Raw genomic sequence first — 20,992 nt, 5'->3', positions numbered from 1 at the left:
ATTCAACCCCAATGTCTCTTTGCACATTCAGAGCAAAGTGACATTATCTGCACATAACCCACCTCTTCCCCCTTACCAGGTATCTATAGTTTCCCAGCCACACTGTCTCTCTGCTTCTTTGCATTATAGGTGCCCATGCTAACAGAGGAGGGCTTTTGACCAGTCCTTGGGCCTGAGTGACCAAACACCAAAGTGAACATTGTCATGAAGTGGGTGCCATGATCTCCCCTGTCTAAGCTCCATCACAACCAGAGCTTGGACAGGTGGAGATGTTGGAGCGGGGAGGTAGTAAGGAAGTGTTATTGGGCAAGTAAACATGAGCGGAAGGAAATAGGCTGTACAGCCACTGGCTCTTTTTCTGTGAGTGTGTTCCTCCAAACTCCCCTCCATGCTTCCCGGGTTCCGCTGTTCCACCCGTGAGCCCAGTCCCTGCATGGCAAGTGTCACTGGGCAGAGGGGAGGGAGACCAGTGAACATCTGTTGCTGATCTCCCCTAGCTAGAATGAACCCAGAAGCAATGTGTAAAATGTCACGTCTGGTTTCTGGTGTTACTTTCCCTGGCTCTTGTGGCCAGGGAAGAAGCTAATGTAGAGTGATCTTTATTAGCTTGAATGGAAGGCAAGTGAGACATCAGGGGTCTAAAAGATCTGTGATGTCTCATTAAAGAGAACTTGTCTTCAAATATTATATCCCATAAGGTAATCTTTACCTCCTATGTTATATAACATTTTAGTGAAAGTAAATAATAAATAAAGTTATACCCATGTTCCTAAAACCCTCCAAATTTTTTTTAGCCTGCCCCACCCTCTCATACATGCACACATGAACGTAATTGCACCATTTTGGCGGGGAGCTGTGTCTGAATACGTCCCATGTGATACACATGTTACAGATCGCTGTGCACATCAGAGTGAAAACAATTATTCTTGGACCACTATTCATGGTTAACACTAAGCTGATAACCTGCTGGGGCTTTTGAAGCATCGCCTAATATGGCTACTGAAGTTCATCATTCTACAGAAGCAATCAAATTTAAAATTAAACATGTTGGGTATTTATTTACTCAGCGCAACCTCATCTTTTAAATTTTATATATTAAATATGTTGCAAATGGGCACCTTAAAATTATTGAGTGACATAAAACATTTAAACGTTCCCTATTTTTTTTCTACAGGGTTTCTGATTTAAAAAAGGAATAATTTAGCAGTTTTAACTAATCTTCAATCCTAAAATGCAGAATAAATCTCCTTTACTCACAGATGAATGAAACACATAAATACAAAAGTAACAATGTTACTTTGTATCTTCTCATCCTACATTTAAATACTATGTTAGGAGATCCATTTTTTTACAGAAGCAATTTTGAGGGGGAGGATGGGTTGGGGCTACAGCAGGGTAAAAGGACAGGGTATACTTCATACTCATTACATTGATTAAATTTTTTAAGAGCATATGTAGCATGTCTAAGGTTCAGAACTGGTTTAGTATATTCTGTATGCAGAAAATAAGCCAAATTTAAGTTTTAAAAATAACAGCCCTGAAGTACTTTTGTGTGCAGTTTTTTTCAGTGGTCACATAACCTTTCTCTGTTAGCTGTACAGGACTACATACTTTTTAAAAAAAGTTTAATATGTTGCAATTGGATGCCCTAAAATTAACTTTTCAGTATTTTTTGATGAAATTTTATGTTTGATGAACCATGGCACAAATATTGGGTGACATAAAAAATTTAAACGTCAGCTATTTTTTCTACAGGGTGTCTGATTTAAAAAATGTATCATTTGGCAGTTTTAATTAATCTTCAGGCCTAAAATGCAAAACAAATCTCCTTTACCTACAGATGAATAAAAAAGTAACTAAAAAAGTAACAATGTTACTTTGTATCTTCCCTCCCTGTTTACTTTGATGAAATTTTTTTTTAGCATATGTAAGCATGTCCAAGGTTTAGGATGTTCTGCATGCAGAAAGTAAGCCAACTTTAAGTTTAAAAAAATCAGCCCTGAAGTACTGTGTATGCAATGGTCACGTAACCTTTCTCTGTTAGCTGTACAGGACTAGGGCTGAAATGTGTCAACTAATTGTATTTTGCACTGTGAATTTCTGATTAAACTCAAGATTTTAGAAGCAACATCAGTTGTGCAGATCATATATATGGACAGGACTAGGTCTGTAGCAGGGACAGGAGGCCAGAGCAGCATGTATGTAAATGGATTCCAATAAACATGCAGCCCTACCTGCATGCCCCACTACTCTAAGTGAAACTACAGGCATGTGGTGTGTTAGCCTCTAGCCCTAGAGAAGCTGCATGCCTGGAATAGTGACAGTGCTGCTGCTCTAGTATTTCACAGTGGATAATGATTGTCACCCACCATTTTACAGGAATTACCAGCATAAAAGAATCAACAGGTTAAAAATACTGGCAAAGTTAATTTAGAACAAAAAATATATTTGTCCACAACCTGTAAAAAGGTATAAGCTAGCTACTCTCAATTTTTCAATATTTTTAACTTTGTAGGGATGCTAACCCTCCAACCACAATATATGACAGACAAAAGGCAGAATGTAATGGGATAGTTCTTACACACATGACATAATCTCCAATATAATGTTTATATAGTCCAGTATTTATGACACCACTGTTTAATCTGGTATTAAATTAATAGCTTGGTTTGGAATAAAATCAGGAATAGAATTCACAAAGAAACTGCCTAACAGAGAAATTAAATATCACATAGCTCAGTGTTATATTAACTCTGTGGAGTGAAGTCACTGCTGGAGTCCCAAATTTAAAATGTAGGTCCCTTGCACATGAAAGGTCCAATCAGGTCCGCCTGTTAGTTTTTCATGCTGACCTGACGTAACGGTCCATTTACCCCTATGGACCGGCAGGTGTAAACGGACTGATTGGTCCATAAAAAATAATTGGAATGGGATCCATCCTACTCCATCTATGCAGATTGGATCGGAAGGGCATTCAAGTGTAAACAGACAGTGGAGTCTGTTTACTCCTGGCTGTCCATAGAGCAGAACAGGCTCTGTCCATATCTGCTCTGCTTAACTCAGTGGATATGGACCTGTCATCTGCCCGCTCTACTCTGATCAACAGTGGACAAATCCCCAGCTGATTTCAATGGAGTCAACATCGTGTGAAAGAGGCCTTACTGTACAATGAATGGCTGTTGAAAAGCTCATCTGTGTAGCATAAATGAAGAATTCACACCCTGCTTGAGGAAAGTGTCATACCTTTGTAAGGTACTCATGGATTTTTCCGCCCCCTCTGCCTTTCCCAGAGAATAGTTTTCTTTCTTCTTGAGCTGGTGAGAAGTGGTCATAGAGACAGGAAATGAGACAAAATCTTTCCAATGAGGACACTCACAGAATAGAAATGTAAGGTTCTAAGCTTACACCAAGCTAATATTTATGAAAATGAAATGGACTTAGTTAAACAAGAAATGCAACGTAGCAAGCTAATTTGATCTAACAACACATATTGTTTATAGCATGGACATTGGAGGAGATACACCACAAATTTACTGTTACATGAAATAAACCGGTTGATGGTGTAAGTTTTCCCGGTTGTGAAAGATTCAAAGTTGTTGATTATGCACTTCCTAATACCATTATATTTACAGATAATACATTTATTACAAGGGTAAAACCCTTTCAGTTTGTCAAAAAATGTGGTGCACACTGAGCACCTGCACATGCCATGGATAAATTAGTGTCACTTCCCCCACAAATCCACCAATCCTGGTGATAAATTACTGAATAGGGGGATTTGCTATTATTATTACCTGCCTGGGACTGAGAGCCACTATTTGTGGCACACAAGTGTTTTTGTATACGCTTGGATGGCTGTGCATAGATATACCTCAGCTATCGTTTTTATCTCCTTGGCAAAGAAATGGTGTCTCTAAATGCAAATAATCCGGTCCTTTTCGATAGTGGTGGGGAATTTTGCATATTATTTATTATCCCCGTTTTTTGACCGGCCGCTAATATAACTGTATATAATAATGTTTTTATTATTATTATTGTTTTTTTGTTACATTTTATGTAATATTTTAAACCAAATTGGAGACCTGTGCACCCGGAGCACCCTTTTATGCCATGGGTATGTTAGTATTATTCCCCTTACCAATCACCACTTTGGTGCTAAACTATCTGGGAAGAGGTTTGTGGCTATAATATCCTGATGTGAATTGGAGTTATTACTTTAATCACCTCCCTTGGCATCATGAGCCACTCTCTCTGGCTCAAATGTGCCTTTCAGTGTGCTCTGTCAGCAATGTGTAATGCGCCTCAGCTGACAGTTCTGTGTATCCACGGTAAAATGGCGCCTTGACGTGCATGCATGCGCAGTTGCCTGGTCTTTCCGAAAATGGTGGCGAGTTAGTGCGCATGCGCGACTCCCGTTTTTTATTATTTAAGCATTTGGCATCTGTCACAGAGCTGTCAGTATCCCCTCTGATGATATTCCTTAGCACGAAAGGCCTCAGGAGGAACTGACAGCCTGTGACGCCTCATTGCCACTCAGACCACGAGGAGGTCTGCGGCCACTTGATTTCTAAGTCAGTAATACATTTTCCTTCATTCTATGTTTTCTGGCACTTGCCAGCACCATTACTGACCTGCCCTGTACTGAGTTTTTTATTAATAAAATACTTGACTTACTGCACTATGGGTACTCTCCCACTTTTTGCCCCTCATTGAGGGGTCAGCAGACACAGCTACATACTACATCCAGAGGAGGGAAGCCTTCACCTGGAGGGAACCTTTGCCCGGCTGACTCATCTTGATCCTAAGGAGGCCTTGTAAGTCCAGCAGATCGATTGATGACACCCCTTCCTGGGGGAGAACGACATCTGTGGGATTTAATAAACACATGCGCATTTCCTATGCGTGGTCGGTGAGTGCGCATTTCTGCCATTTCTTCCGGACCCCTCATAGCTGTGTCTACTATGCTTTCATACTGCACTTTATTTATTTACGTATACCAGAGGCGGTTGTGATCTCCTCTAGTGCTATTAGCTGCTTATTTTTACTTCCTCATTAGTAGTGCTCACTTTGTTATATATTATATTGATCACCAACCCTTTAATTTGGGGTTCTTATGCAACCCCTTTGTTTCTACCTTTGTGCTATTCGGACAGCTAATATCCACCATACTACTACTCTTATCCATCTAACACTCTGACCCAAAAATCTGTATTTCAGATATTTGTATATCACTGGGACACATATTCATTTGGTATGACGTCCCTTGGACCAGCAAGCAAAATTAGTTGACGTAATCTCTTTCTTTGTTGCGGTATTATATAACCTACATTGAGGGGTAAGAATATACATTTTTTGTAGATTTGATTTCACAATTTTCATATATATATATATATATATATATATATATATATATATAAATATAATATAATAACAAAGTATATCAACTCTTTACATATATATACTGTATTTACCAATTTTTTTTTTGACTGGTTGTCTTTTATGTAATGCATTTTAGGTATGTGTGCATATATATACAGTATATATATATATATATATATATATATATATATATATATATAAAGATGCACATGGATGTTGGTTATTATTTGTTACATTTTTCTTTTTTTCTTCTCATAGATTATGTTTTTTGACAATTTGTACAACCTTACGTCCTTTGAATAAATCACTTTTGGTCCTCATGAAGCAGAAACACCCGTAAAATGCATATACCTACTTTATGGGACACACAAGGTAATGAAAAAGTGCTTATATGTACTAACTTTTAATATTTATATGTGACGAATAAAATATATATATTTCTGTGATTTTATATATACCCAGTTGGTTCAATACAATATAATTACACTTAGCCTCTCTCTCTGAAACCAGATAAAGATAATATTTCCATACAATATAATTATACCTGAAACCTTTCATCTAGCAAAGAAAATTCCTTATGAGGTCAGTGACTAATGTTTTGTCAAAAGACTCATAAATTGTGAAGTTTCCTAATGCTTTGGATTCACACAGATATGGAGATGCGTGAAAATATTGCAATACATGGGGCTGCTATTTTATGCTGCTGTGAACTACAAAATCTCCTGAGGTAGCAGGATATAATTCTTCAAGCTTTTCTGTATCAGCAATGATAATGAAGCAGGGAACTATGTATAAATCACATTGTGTAAAGTAAATGGCTGCTTAATGTTTGCTTCTGTGTACACTGCTAATCTCTGTATTCAATGTGCCTTTTTCAGAAGGTCTTTTTCCAGTGCCATGTGTATCCACAGGGAAGTCAATGACAATCAAAAGACGGAAAGAAGATGACAACCAAAAGAACAGGTTGTTTTGACACTGTGAACCAGTGTGATGAAATATTCTGCATCCTAAATAAATGATGACTGTGAATTTCTAAATCCTCAGCAATATAATGCACTGTGCAAGACTTTTTACACCTTGTGCTATCTTGAATTTATGGGTTTGTAATATGCTGTATATACAATTAGCTTCTGCTTACACTTGGCTATTAAACCACTTGCCTACTGGATACTTTTACCTCCTTCCTGCCCAGGCCAATTTTCAGATTTCAGTGCTGTTGCACTTTGAATGACAATCGATCGACTATGCAACACCCATACGAAATTTTTATAATTTTTTTAACACAAATAGAGCTTTCTTTCAGTGGTATTTAATCACCACTGGGTTTTTTTTTGCACCATAAACAAAAATTACCGACAATTTTGAAAAAAAAAGGTTTTTTTTGCTTCTAAAATTTAGCACACAGGTAATTATTTCTCCTTCACTGATGTGCATTGATGAAGCTGCACTGATCAACACTAATAGGCAGTATTGATGGGCACTGATAGGCAGCACTGATTGGCATTGACGAGGTGGCACTGATAGGCAGCACTGATGAGGCGGTGCTGGTAGGCATTGATGAGGAGTCACTGATAGGCAGCACTGATGGGCACAAATAGGCAGCACTTAAGGGAACTGACTGGCAACACTGACTGGCAGCACTTACGGGTACAGATTGTCATCAATGCTGGGCACAGATTGGCAGCACTGTTGAGCACTGAAGGGCAGAACTGTTGGGCACTGATAAGCAAAACTGTTGGGTACTGATGGGCAGCACTGTTGGGCACTGATGAGCACTTTTTGGGCTGCACTGATAATCAAGGCACTGATATTCAGGGCACTGATTATCAGTGTAGATTAATCTTTTTACTTCATTTCACAGTTTTGGGTTATCATCAGTACTTTCCACATGCTGTGACAGTGCTGGGAAAGTATTGCAGATAAAAAGGAAGTGTATTTACATGGTGAGCAACTGTGATTGGACATATCCACACATTGGATCAAGTGCTAAAGCCGCTGTGATTGGACAGAGATCACAGACAGCACTGGGTGCACGCCACTGATTGTGTATACTGGGAGGATGTCTTATGACACCTTCCCAGAACTGGCCGACAGCGCTGTAGCCGTCATTCAGCTATAGCGTGGTCAAGAAGTGGTTAATACACTTCCCAGGAATCAATCAATATTGTTTATACTAATTGCATCATAATTTAATGCTTAGATAGACACTGTCACTGCCTAATCAGAGCAAATAGATAGGGTCTTTTAAAAAGCCCACTCACTAAATCAAAGTTATTTTTAAAAAATTGCTGGGTATAGAGAAACACATAAGGTTGTTCAAAAAGTTTCAGTTTCAGTTTTTTTTAACTCCATGTATAAAAGTGCAGAAACTTTTTGAAGACGCCTCGTATGAACTCCTTCCAGAGTGCCCAATCACTAAACTCAAAAGTCATGTGAGGTGGAGGATGGCTCCATATCAGATGTTATTGGAGCTTACAACAGGAATTGACCTTTGGCTCCAACAGAGGAATGGAGTGGTGGGGAAGCATGGGAAAGGTATTAGGGAAATGGCAGCTGGGGAAGGGTGGGGTTTGCATGAGCATCTCTCATTTGACCCAAAATGGCAAAGTGACAGAGTCTCTTTAACACTTTTGACCAAAAGTCATTAATGCCTAGGTGCCCAGGCTATTTTTTTTAAATGCAGTCACCTTATCTATGGACTGGTTAGCTTAAATATGTGACATTTGTGCTTAGGATTTAGATGTTTTAATGTATTTTCTAGCTTTTAATGTATCCTCAGTATGAGGCATCATGCCAGAGAATGTAAATATAAAGCTTTCAGGGAAGAAAGGGTTAAATAAAGCCTTATGCGTGCCCACACAGAAATGAAATGGACATGGTTGACTAAATTTATGCTAGGTGAGGTCTAATGAAATGACCAGTGGTCACTTCAAGCAATCATGCACAAAAGAAGCTCTATTTATTTTTAGATTCACATGCATTTATGTGCAATCAAATCTCTCCTGTGCAAAATTCCATGCATAAACTTGTCCTAGCACTGTCTAATATGTCACCACTTTTCCCCACTTGGATAACACCATTGTGTGCATCTCTCATAAGAACCTGCAGAAGAACCTAACCTATCATTCATTATGCCACATGCAACATGCAAACGTAACGCTTTAGATGTTAGAGAAGTCACCCGTACAATTCAGATGCCCTCTACAACTGCAGCCAATCAGAGGATGGTGAATGATGTCATCAAGGAATGAATGAATTCATCTGAGTTTGGTTTGGAAATAGTTTTTTTTTAATCTTGCTCAAAGTTCAATGTTTGCAACTTTGTGGCAAGTTCCATAGAAGTCAATGGGAGTGAATCCAGTTATTCAATTATGGACATTTTTAGGATGAATAAGCAAGTTATTGTCAAACAAACAACATGGGAAGCTTGGCACTGCTGAGAGGGATGTGTACCAATGCCAAAATAATAAAAAAAAATAATAAAAAGTAAACGTATCTCTCTGACCAGGAGAAAGGCTATGCACTGCATTATAGGGTATATCTAGCAGAGAACTTGCAAACTTTGCAAATCCCTGATGTTTGCAGCAAACCTATGGTAGTGGTGTACCTCACCCATAGTGTCAATATACTGTATTGTTCATACTACAGAAAATAAAGCACCCTACACTTTTGACCTTTGAGTAACAAGAAATTCATGTTCTTCTGAACATTGTGAAAATCATAGTTACACTGTAGAGAGGAGTAGGGAATGGGCACTAAACCTGGCTATACACTTTTGTACAAATGCTTGTATGACTATCCATATGAACATTTGTACAATAATTGTTTGTACATTTGAAGATTTGAAAATTTGATAAATGCTTCAAAATTTTGTTTGCTTTTAATATTCAGTTTTTGAATGAATGTTATTTCCCAAACAAAAAACCTCATTCACTGTTAGCAATTAATTCTCTCAAGAAAAATTTTGTATCCTGTGAACGTTAACCCAATTAATGATCAGAAAAACAACTGTACAGTCCTAAAATGAAACATTTTGAACACAATTCTACTAGTGTATAGCAAATTTTAGTTTAGTGAATTGTGTAAAGTTATACTGCCTTTGAAAATGTGCTTTGGATATAAAATCTTTGTTCACTTCCAAGATGCAAGCATATTTTTTTTTCAATAGCAAAGGAAAAATAACAAAAAGATTATTGCTTGTACACACTTGTGAACACAGCTTCATTTAAGCCACTAAACCAAGTGACTTTGCAATGTGAAAATGATGTACTTTATTAAATCAAGCACAGTGTATTTTTATTCAGAAAAAGAAGCTTTTGAATGCTTCAGATGTTATGTATGAAGGTATGAATAACTGAAGGAAAATGTTGAGTGGCAAAGTTCACTTTTAGTAAATCAAAGGTCTGACATTTTCAATTAAAGTCTCTTGTGAAGCTGCAGATCTTTTGTAGGTTTTATGCTATCTTGGGAAATGATAAAAGTAATGCCATAATGATTCAGCTGATTTTTGCTCCTGTTGAATAATTATAGACATGGCTGTTCTATCTTATGATAAACAATAGTGAAAGTTGTGAAATAGCTGGTTATATAAACTAGTAAGCTCAAGGATACTACTGTATATGCACTTTATAATGTAACCACACACTGCTGTGCTCTATCCTTGAAGGAGGTCATCTCACTCTTAGGCCCGTCACACGGGGAAGACTCTATTTAAATTATCAGGGGATCTTTCCTATGATCCCCTGCTGATCAGAGCGGAGAGGGCATATGATCAGTCTGTGTCTGCTCAGATTATGCAGTGCAGGCATGGACAGAGCCTGCTTTACTCTTTGGGCAGCCGGGGGTAAACTGACTTTGCTGTCCATTTACATCTGACTATCCTCCAATTCGATTCGCCAAGATGGAGGGAGATGAATCCCCTTACATTTGTTTAGCAGTCTGAATTTGTTTGGAGGTAGACAGGTGTAAATGGACACCGGACAAAAAGTTTGTTTACACCCGCCGGTCCATAGAGGTGAATGGAGAGTCCAATCAGGTCTGCCTGAAAAATCCTTCATGTTAAAGAAGCCTTAGAGTTTCTGCTCTGTTTTAAAAGAAAATATAGAACATTTGGCACTTCACCACCTTTACTATGCCAAACCTTGCTGTATTTTTTTAATATGAAAAAATCCTTAAAATCCATCCTGCGCAAAATATGACACCCCTCACTTCCACCTCATCTAATTTATAATGCAAGGGTTAACAGGATAACAACCTTTTCCAGGCACAGAGGACCACTAATCCAGTGATGCAGATGTCCCTTCATTGGTCAGTCCCCTACTGTCTGCTTGTGTCAGTGTCACTTCTCTTCTGGATCCTGAGAGAACCCTGTCACTGCAGCCAACATGAAATCTCTATGTCACACAGACTGTGATATGGACACGCAAAGAAGGACCCTGCAAAAAGTAGGAAATGAAAGGGAAAAGACTTGTGACTTTTGTGTCACATTGCTGTTTCTGTATATGAGTAAAAATGGGCATTTAGACAGTTTTCTTTAAATGAGTTGAGTTTGAAAAACTCATTTATGGTAGGAGAATTGTATTAAAATGTATTGATTCATCATCATCTGCTGATTATCACCATCACTTTAGGTGAAGAGGTTTTTTTCTTTTTTTTACAAGAGAAGCACACATGAAAACTTCATGATAGTGAACATATTAAATACACTTATTTTGGAAACCAAAAACACAAAGTAGCGATACCCTCTACAGTGCTCAATCTGCAAAAAATGAAACAATATGAGTGGCACTATACACACACCTCATATACAATCATAACTATAATACAGTTTCATAACTATAATACAGTTGTTAACTTACACTTTAGAGTCCAATGTTTTCAATGTAAAATTACAGTTGGAAGTACGTAAACACTTTCATTATATCTGCTAACTTGTATGCAAAAACACAAACTAGGTAACAGAAGAACAAGTTGATGAGCAAGAGCTTGTCAAAAACTGTCAAAAAATGATATAAATTCAACCATATCTAAGAAACTAGAGTTTAACCTATGCAATTTTCTGAGTCAGTGTCCCAAATAACTTCAAAAATAGGTCTAAAAGGCAAGGCACCAAGAAAAAAAAATACATTTTTTTTTGTAGAGCTATGTTATTTATCATCTTTAGTTTGGTAGTAAACTGTTTGATGTGTCATCAACCACAAATATTGTGGACTTCTTTTGATCTCTCTCTCCTATTGCTTACCCACTTTTTTCATTTTGTAATACAGCACAACATTTAGAGGTATATTTGGAAAGCAGTGAATGTCACATTAACCAAACATTCACTGTTATTGTATCTTCCTGGTGCATGTTTTTGAAATTACAGTGATTGATATACTTGCAGTAATTGTAAATGACACTCTATTGTAAATTTATTGTATCTGTATTTACATAAGTTAAGCTTAAATGGGGGTTACAAACACAACAAAAACGCTAAGTGGGGGGATTCATATTTATATAAATCATACGTATTTCACACATTTGCAGATACATCCTCAAGTATCAGCAGTTTTATTATAGTTATATAATGAAATGCAGCGCTAGTATATCTGTGACACTCACAGAATTAACAATAAAACTACAGTAGATATAAAGTTCCCAAATAATGATAAGTGCAGAATATAGTGAAGGTTCTGTGACTCCTGTGGCGGTGAAGAGGAGTATCCAAGTAGAAAATCCAAGATGGCCACCGGCTGTGTATAATAAGCCATGCGGTGTAGCAATCAATACAGTCCAGTAGAGGGCACTCTCTGACGCGTTTCGTGTATAATACACGTTATCACACATTTTCTAATGTACCGTATTTTTCGGACTATAAGGCGCACCGGATTATAAGACGCAGTATTAGTGAACGGATCTATTTTCATATATAAGACGCACCGGATTATAAGGCGCATAAAGCGAAACAAAATAGTCGGATAAGTCAGACTTTATTCAAATCATTAACAATACCTGTCAATATTACACAATAGATCCAGTCAGACCACAATATTACACAATATTAAAGCGAAACAAAATAGCCGGATAGGTCAGATATTACACAAAAGAGTATGCTCACTTTTTCAATCATTCCTATTCTACGAATCCATCAAATTCCTCGTCTTCGGTGTCGGAATTTAACAGTTGGGCGATAGCTGCATCAAGCAAGCCCGGATCCCTCTCGTCATCATCCGATTCAGTCTCATTGCTGTTGCTTGGCTGTTCATTGATGATTCCGGCCTTCGTGAAAGCTCGGACGACAGTTGAAACCGATACCTTAGCCCAGGCATCGACGATCCATTGGCAGATAGTGGCATAACTAGCCCGGCGTTGCCTGCCTGTGTTGGTAAATGTGTGCTCACCTTCTGTCATCCATTGCTCCCATGCGGCTCGCAATTTAGCCTTGAACGCCCTGTTGACACCAATATCTAGTGGTTGGAGTTCTTTGGTCAATCCTCCAGGAATGATGGCAAGCTCCGAATTGGTTTTCTTCACTTGGCTTTTGACAGTGTCAGTGAGATGAGCGCACATAGAGTCGTAGATCAATAAGGCCGGAGACTTGTGGAAGAAGCCATCTGGTCTCCTGACGTAAACTTCTCTCAGCCACTCACTCATTTTCTCCTCGTCCATCCAGCCTTTTGGATTGACCTTGACGATGATCCCAAGAGGAAACGTTTCCTTTGGCAAAGTCTTCCTCTTAAAAATGACCATGGGTGGTAGTTTCTGGCCATTAGCCTGGCAACCGAGAACTACAGTGAAGGATGATTTCTCATTCCCTGTGGTGCGTATAGATACAGTAGACGTCCCTGTTTTTTCTACAGTACGGTTCGCGGGGATGTCAAAGGTGAGAGGGATCTCGTCCATGTTTGTGATGTGGTCTGACTGGATCTTCTTTTCGATGATCTTGTCCTTGCAGTAAGTGCGGAAGATGGCCATCCTTTCTTCATAATCCTTTGGCAGTTGCTGCGAAGTGGTAGTTCTTGTGCGGATGGAGAGATGACGCCTTTTCATAAAACGGAAGCACCAAGAAGGACCTCCTTGAAATTCGTTGATCTTCATATCTCGTGCCATCGCTGTTGCCTTAAGTCGAATGGAGACTGTAGAGACGCTTCTACCTGCTGTTCTATGTTCAATAATCCACTGCTCAATTTTGTCCTCTAATTGTGGCCATCTTGCCTTGTTCCCTCGGAAACTCTTCTTCGTCTTCTTTACTTGACGCAGGTCATCTTCTTGTTTCCTCCACTTCCGTACCATTGATTCATTAATGTTGAATTTTTTCGCTGCTGCTCTATTCCCATGTTGTACTGCTTGGCTGATGGCCTTGAGTTTGAAATCCGCGTCGTAAGCATGTCTCTTAACAGGTGCCATTTTGGGGTCCTTTATTACCGGATTTGGAAGCACAGTACATATCAGGAAATGTAGTTTTCGAATAAGCAAGGGGAGTGGCTTTGTCGCTTACCAAAGTCATAATAAAACATTTTGACAGATTCTTCAGCACAGTGTGAACATACACTGTTCATACATAAGGCGCATCGGAATATAAGACGCATTGCGGATTTTTGTACAAATATAGATATTTTATGTGCGCCTTATAGTCCGAAAAATACGGTAAGTGTGTTTTCCTTGTATGCTTATCACTTACTGCATTAAAGTTACTACACTATCAGAAACTTTGTCTGGGGCCCTGTTTATTCCATGGGAGCCCCATTCTTTGAAGGTCTACCTGATTCCTGCCTACTCGAAGTCTGATGTCAAGGTTTAAAACCCCCTCTGGTGGCGGAAGTCGGCATTCCAGGAGACCCCTGATGTATTACAGACCCATGACACCTGGTGGCTGTGGCTTAGATGACTACTACCTATTCCAGTGATTCACACCCTGAGTACCAGGAGTAGGTCTTATATACTCCATGCGCAAGCATTTCATCTATCTGGTTAGTGTATACCTATACTCCTCTTCACCGCCACAGGAGTCACAGAACCGTCACTATATTCTGCACTTATCATTATTTGGGAACTTTATATCTACTGTACTTTTATTGTTAATTCTGTGAGTGTCACAGATATACTAGCGCTGCATTTCATTATATATATATTACTGCTATGTCCTGAGGTGACCTTTATGCTAGCAGCTAGTACGTTTTTTGTTTATTTATTCATTGTTGTGTCTCTTTTTCCCTTGAGCCAGCACTTGATTTTATCATTTTTTAGTTTTAATATAGTAATTTATTTATGATAACCATTACTTCAGTTTCTCTGGCATGGGGCTGAACACCGGTGAACAAACAATGGGTGACTACAGTATATACAGTGGTGTTAGGTTTCAACTATATGTAAGATTTCTTACATATAACTGACTAAATTGACCAAAGGTGAACTCCACGCAAACAGCTACTGTAAATATACTGAGGAAATGCATACAGTAGATTTGAGAGCTATTTTACCTGCCATTTATTCCAGTGATTTAGACAACCCTGCCAGAAAGCACAGATCTGTCTTTTCTTTGCTTAAGTTAAGTAATACAAACACATCTAGTTCCTTCTCCCAGTCTGTGTTTGGACAGTGAAGGAGAAGGGGCAGAAAGATACGCTAATTTCTCCACTACTCTGCTCTCTGCGCCCGTTAGCATGTTCCTTGTTAGCCCATGATCACTGAAGCACACTTAATTGGCTCCTTGTGCTGCTTCCCCAGAGCTCCAATCTGAGTTCTGCTGTACACTATCTTGTGAGAGGCTGATACCAAATCAAATCTCGGCACTTACACTTAGGGGTCTAGTTCGTAAAAATATTACTTTGTGAATGTCTCAAATTCCATGCAGAAGCGACAAATAATACCCATAATGTTTGTGTGAAATGTCAATTTCTATGTGTTGCCTTTTCACAGGACAAATGTAACATTCCTTAACATTCAATCCTAAGAGAAAAAAAACCTTAAGAACATTTGGCCAGAAGAGTTAAAGAATATTCATCTGATAAAGAAAATAGCCTAAAGTTAGACATACTTTAATCTTTTATTTTCCTTCAACCGGCAGGTTGAAGAAAATACAGAAAAAAAAACAATTCCCCATCCACACACTCGATGTGAATGGGGGAATTACTGCCACTGTGCTATCGGGTTCTGATGGTGGGAAGGCTTCCCTTCCATGAGAATACACTGATCAGTGTTGCCAACTATAACTGGCGACCCTGATCATTCAGGAAAAATCTGACAGGTTGGTTGTACAGAAGTCAATCAGTAGATTGGTTTTGTAAACCAGCCTAGTCATACATGGATTGAATCTTGGCTTGGTCCTGCTGAACCAGCTGAATTTCGAACCATGTATGGTCTCCCTAACCCCATAGGCTAAAAAGATTTGACCAAAAGAGGAAATAAGACATATATGGGAGACCTCTGCCCTGTCTACAAAGTTTATGGAGAGTCCTGTGCTCACCACCGATACTGCAATGAATCCATTACTGCAGAGGGGGAACTGTAATACAAAATTGCTACAAATTTGAAGAGATGGAAAAAAAAATATTTTTTGTCATCTGTGTGTATTATGGAAATTTTCTTTCAATTCATGCTCTGTCAACTCAACAGAAAATGAAAGGATATATTTCCAATATGAGGGATATCCTTTTTTAGACAGTCGTCACAAAAACAAATGTCCACAATGTAAGATTTCCCCTGTGGACCTATTCAAGTGGTAAGTCAAAATTTTAGATTTCCTCTAATTTGCATTCCATTCCATATTTTCATTCCACCACTGACATTGGTGATAAGGGCAGTTAGAGAGAGCGAATCTCCCTGAGAAATGGAAAGCAATAAAACATTGGTTCTAACTCTTTACCACTCTATCCAAAAATAAAAAACAAAGTGTTGCCTTTAGTTATACTTTAAGACTATAACAATACTTCTGCTTTCGTTGTTGAGAGGAATTGTTTTGAAACTCATAGCCTTTGAGAAATCAACTAACAAATGTTCTTAAGTTCCGTTATAAATTAGTTTCTGAAGTTTCCAAATTGCTTTCAAAGCTGGCTCCCTGGGGCTTTCATTGGGAAAGGCACCAACTTGATACTCTTAAGCACCCCTCTAGATACTGATGTGTATGTTTTACAGATAAGAAATGTACACTGCTAGAGCACTTTTGCCAGAATAAGTTGAATTATTAACCCTGTCATAAAATGATCGATGGTCTTGATTCTCGACCATGGCATTGGGCTAAATCACAAAAGATTCTACAATTCCTTTTGTTTCAGTGTATTAATGCACCTGACCATCAATTTTCTAACTTTTCTGATAGTTTGTTCATCACAACCCTATTTAGTCTTTTAACATATGCATATTTTGTTAAATATAGCGAATAATAGATAATGTACACTTTTATATTTTTTTAAAGTTACTTTCCAACATTAAAAGCCAGATACAAGTGAACCAAACAAACATTTTTAAACACTTTTTGCATTCACATTATTGTTGCTTATCAAGCAAGCAACTTTTTGCCTTCACACTATTGTTTCTAAGTAAGCAGCAGTGGAAAAAAAAATTATGTTGACACTTTCAATTTAATGTTTGTGTATAGTAAATTGTTTTATGCTTTGAATAGAATGTATGAAGATCATACGCTCTGTCAATCTTTTATTACTGTTTGGGTCCCTGCTGAAGAGACTCGCCTATCTATTTGTCCTGGTGGCCATTGTCACCAGGACAAAAAAAAAGAGAGTTAAATATAAAATGTTAAAGTTGTAACTAGAGCAAGGGATGAGGGGAAATCATTCAATGGGGATAAATGTTTGAGTGACAACTGATTAAGATACATACTTCCTTCACTTTGGGAAGATTTCTTCTTCCATCATCATAAATCAAAGAAAATCTCCCCAGTGGGCCAAAGACAGCTATGCATAATCTGATAGTGGCTTTTACTCTTTCCTACTGTATTTAAAACGACAAAAAAAGTTTGGGCTACACCTACACTTTTCTTATGCCAAAACAGTGTGAAACTCCAGGCATCGTACAAAATGTAGGTTTAAATAGCATATACAATGTTTTATATTGGTTTCTGGTTTTGTAAATGCTTATTGGCCATAGTTGAATTTTAGTTGGATATTCCTGACCACCTGGGCCAATGACACAACTAGTAAATTGTTTATTATGTATTCCTTTTGTTATCACTACTCATCCAAAAGCCAACTGGCCAAGACAATGAGAATTTGAGTTAACCATTAGAAAGTGCACTTACTTATGCTCCAATGCTTGTTTACATGTCCTATGCCTCTGATGACAACCTTACAAGTTATACCTTCTCTAGTCAATATTTAGAAGCTACCACAAATGATTCAAAGCCATGGTGGCTGATTTCTACATCAGATATGTATCATGTCAAGACTGGATATGCACATCAGGTGTATAACTTTTTTAATATATCTTATTTTATGTGCATGAAAGAGTGTTCTTTTGTACCTGCAAAAATCTAAGAGGTCAAGAATTTCAATTTACCAATATATGAGAATATCCCATAGCAATTTTACAAAATCTTTTGTTCTTCCAAGGGCACAAAGGATGATTTCATATACTTCTCAATGATTTTCCACTTTCCTATACCAAATTAGGCTCTAGGTCAAGTGTGTATTACACTAAAAGAGTATACTATTACATAACCATACCTCATATTATAAGATAGATAACATTATCTTTAAGCATCAAGAATACATGCATTTTGAAACAGCAATAATAAAGCAATAGTTAGATAAAAATAAGAAATATTTCATTTAATAATAATTAAAAAAAAAATAAAAAAAAATAAATATATATATATATATATATATATATCTATACTGTATATATATATATATATATATATATATAAAATTCTTAATATTTATAGATAAATCCCCAGCAGTCACATGGCAAGAAAAAACAGTACAATAAAAAATGACACCCTTGTAACAACACATTTCCCATTGTAAGAACCCCTTTTCTATGCCAGGGCAAAAAAATCATATGTTTTTTTTTCCTTTTTATAGGTTTTGAGTGTTGCGATGCATTTAAACATGTGCTTTTCATATGTTTTCTATAGGGGAGGGAACTTTCTGTGTGGCTCAATGCATTAAAATTTACATAAAATGTTTGAATATAATACCTGATACATGTATTTTCAAAGTAGTTCCATTTATCCTTATGGAAACTGCTGTTCCACTAAAATAATTCACCCCTCCAAAATACCAGTAAAAATGAAGGTTCATAAATATGATATATATATATATATATATATATATATATATATATATTTTTTTTTTTTTTTCTGTACTTTTAGTGTGGAATAGTGTACAAAAAATGCTAAGTATAAATGTGCCCTACTTTGCAGGCAATATTCTGCAAACTGTATTACAGATTCCTTTTGAACACAACCATTGAGAGAAAACTCTTCAGCAGAACTGAATGAAATACAACTCTTGGTACCCTGACTGTGCTGAAATATTGTACATCTGCTGCCAACTAGTGTTATTTCCTGGTAGCCCACAAACTTTTGGGACATGACATTTTGTTATTTGCTCTATTTATTTCATCACTTTTGTGAGTTTTGCACTTTTTTTTTTTTTGCAAAATAACTGCCATACATTGCCACTCTATTCTCTATTATTTTAAATCCAATAATATGCTGCTTTAGTAAATACATCAATGCACAATACAGGTAGTCTTCACATGCCATCATTTATATTGTCCATGTAAGAACCAAACCACGACATCTTGTTTTGTTCCATAATTTAATTCAGGACCATCAAGCTATAAAAAAAAACACAAAGTATTGACTACTTCTGGCCAATAAAAATAAGCTTTTAAAGCTGTGGGAGCGCAAGCCTGCAAACAAAAGGACATTGGCATTCATCCCAGTGGTATTCTACTCAATGCAACTTTTAGACTGTAAATAAATTAATCTTGCCAATTAAACAAAGGCTAGCATGATAAATATGTATAGAGTTCCAAACAGAAAATCATTAGAATAAGGTCAAATTGATATATCTGCATTAATGGTTACACAGCACAGGAAGAGCGCAAGCCTACAAAATACTAACTGGACACAATAAACGCCAAAAAAAAAAAAGTTCCAAATGCTGGAGCTCTATTATGATAAACGGAGCAATAGAAAAAAAGAACAGAAGCCATTCTGAAAGTCAAAGCAAGTTGATACTTTAACTGTTTCATTGCCTTTTGCACATCGCCTGTAAACACAGCACAAGATTTTCAATAATCAATAATACTTTAATGTGGATAAAATCTAGCATTGCGATAATTAACCAAGCCTTTATTATTTTGTCATGCGTGCTACTATTAGGTGCTCTCTAGTTTACTAACTATATCCAAAACTTCAAAGATGCTGAAGAGCAACCTTAATACATCTCAGTCAAAACAGCATTGCCAATGTATAGTAACCTCAATCACTGCTAGATATCCTTTATGTAGAAATAAGAATTGTGTGCTGTCTGGTTCATCCCATTTAAGCACACATCAGCACCATTCATACAAGTGGAGGTATCATACAGAATCAGCAAACACCGGCACTACAGTCCTGGTAATCCGTAAAGTACCAGGTAAGTCTGCAGTATCACCGGGGTCACTTTTAAAAGATTTGTGACATCCTTCTCACAGCTCTAATATTTCACTTTTCTCCTTAGAGACTCTCCCAGGCAAGTGAGGGTTCTCTGTCTGGAGGGTTAACTATTTCCTCTCCGGTACTGGTAACAGGTGCTGGTAACCTGCATCTTATCGCACCTCTGTGCGAAACATTGCAAAAAAAAAGTATTTCAAAGCAACGCAAGATATAACAGACTACAGAAAGCACAGATTATATAGAGCCAGCAAGAGCTTCCAATGATCAGACTGCATTCATAGACAGTGTCAGTGCCATCTGACAAATTAAGGATGAGTAAAGATACCCTTGTGTCACTTACCAGTTGCATCCCACATATAAACATCAGCGTGCACCTGCCACTGCAAAAGCCCATGATTCCCAAAAGCCTGCCGTTCAAAGATCCGTGTCACTTGCCTCCTGGCGAAGTCAAATAGCAGAAGGAAAGGTTTGATTCCTGCCTGGATTTAGCTGGTCTCGGAGGTGACTCTTTTATCCGACAAATGGAAAGAAACGGCATTAGGACCTAGAAGTTCACCTGCAGCCTCAGCATACCTTTACTGGTAACGGAAGGATCAATCAAGGGTTTTGGAGTCGCACACAAGAAGCTGATCTCTGCAGCCATTCAAGGCTCACATATCCCACGGCTGCAGGCAGCTCGTAGAAGCAGCCTGGCAACATCGCAGAGCCTGCATGCTGTAAGCAATGTAAGCGCTGCTGAGCATGTATCACATACAGCAGAGGAGGGATGCTCACATCCACACAAGGGGAAGAAGAAGGAGGAGGAGGTGTGAGAAGAAGAGGAGGAGGGGGACTAGGGGGGGATCCTCTCTCACTTTCTTCGCCACCTATTTCTCCTCCTTGTCTTGGTCATACAGCCATCTGACAGTTCAAACTGTCTTATTTAGGCGTGTTGCCTAGGGACCTATAGGAAGAGTCCTAAAATCCTTCCTCTGATGTTATACGATTACTTAAAAGAAATGCAAAGGAGAA

At 37.9% G+C, this 20,992-nt stretch overlaps 1 protein-coding gene across 3 annotated transcripts in view; it reads right to left on the bottom strand.

Moving 5' to 3' along the window:
• The window catches only part of NKAIN2 (sodium/potassium transporting ATPase interacting 2), a 1,142,378-nt gene extending 1,121,594 nt beyond the window's left edge, over nt 1-20,784 (bottom strand). For all 3 annotated transcript variants that reach the window (XM_089686435.1, XM_089686437.1, XM_089686436.1), the window contains exon 1: nt 20,322-20,784. In XM_089686435.1, the coding sequence (XP_089542561.1) occupies nt 20,322-20,375 (54 nt within the window). In that variant the 5' untranslated portion in view covers nt 20,376-20,784. The remainder of the gene's footprint in view (nt 1-20,321) is intronic.
• Between the last annotated feature and the right edge of the window lie 208 nt (nt 20,785-20,992).

Source organism: Staurois parvus, unplaced genomic scaffold (genome assembly GCF_062004578.1).
Source record: "Staurois parvus isolate SC_StPar_1 unplaced genomic scaffold, SC_StPar_1.0 ptg000397l, whole genome shotgun sequence".
Classification (NCBI taxonomy): Eukaryota; Metazoa; Chordata; class Amphibia; order Anura; family Ranidae; genus Staurois; species Staurois parvus.
This window is presented reverse-complemented; position numbering and strand designations above follow the sequence as displayed.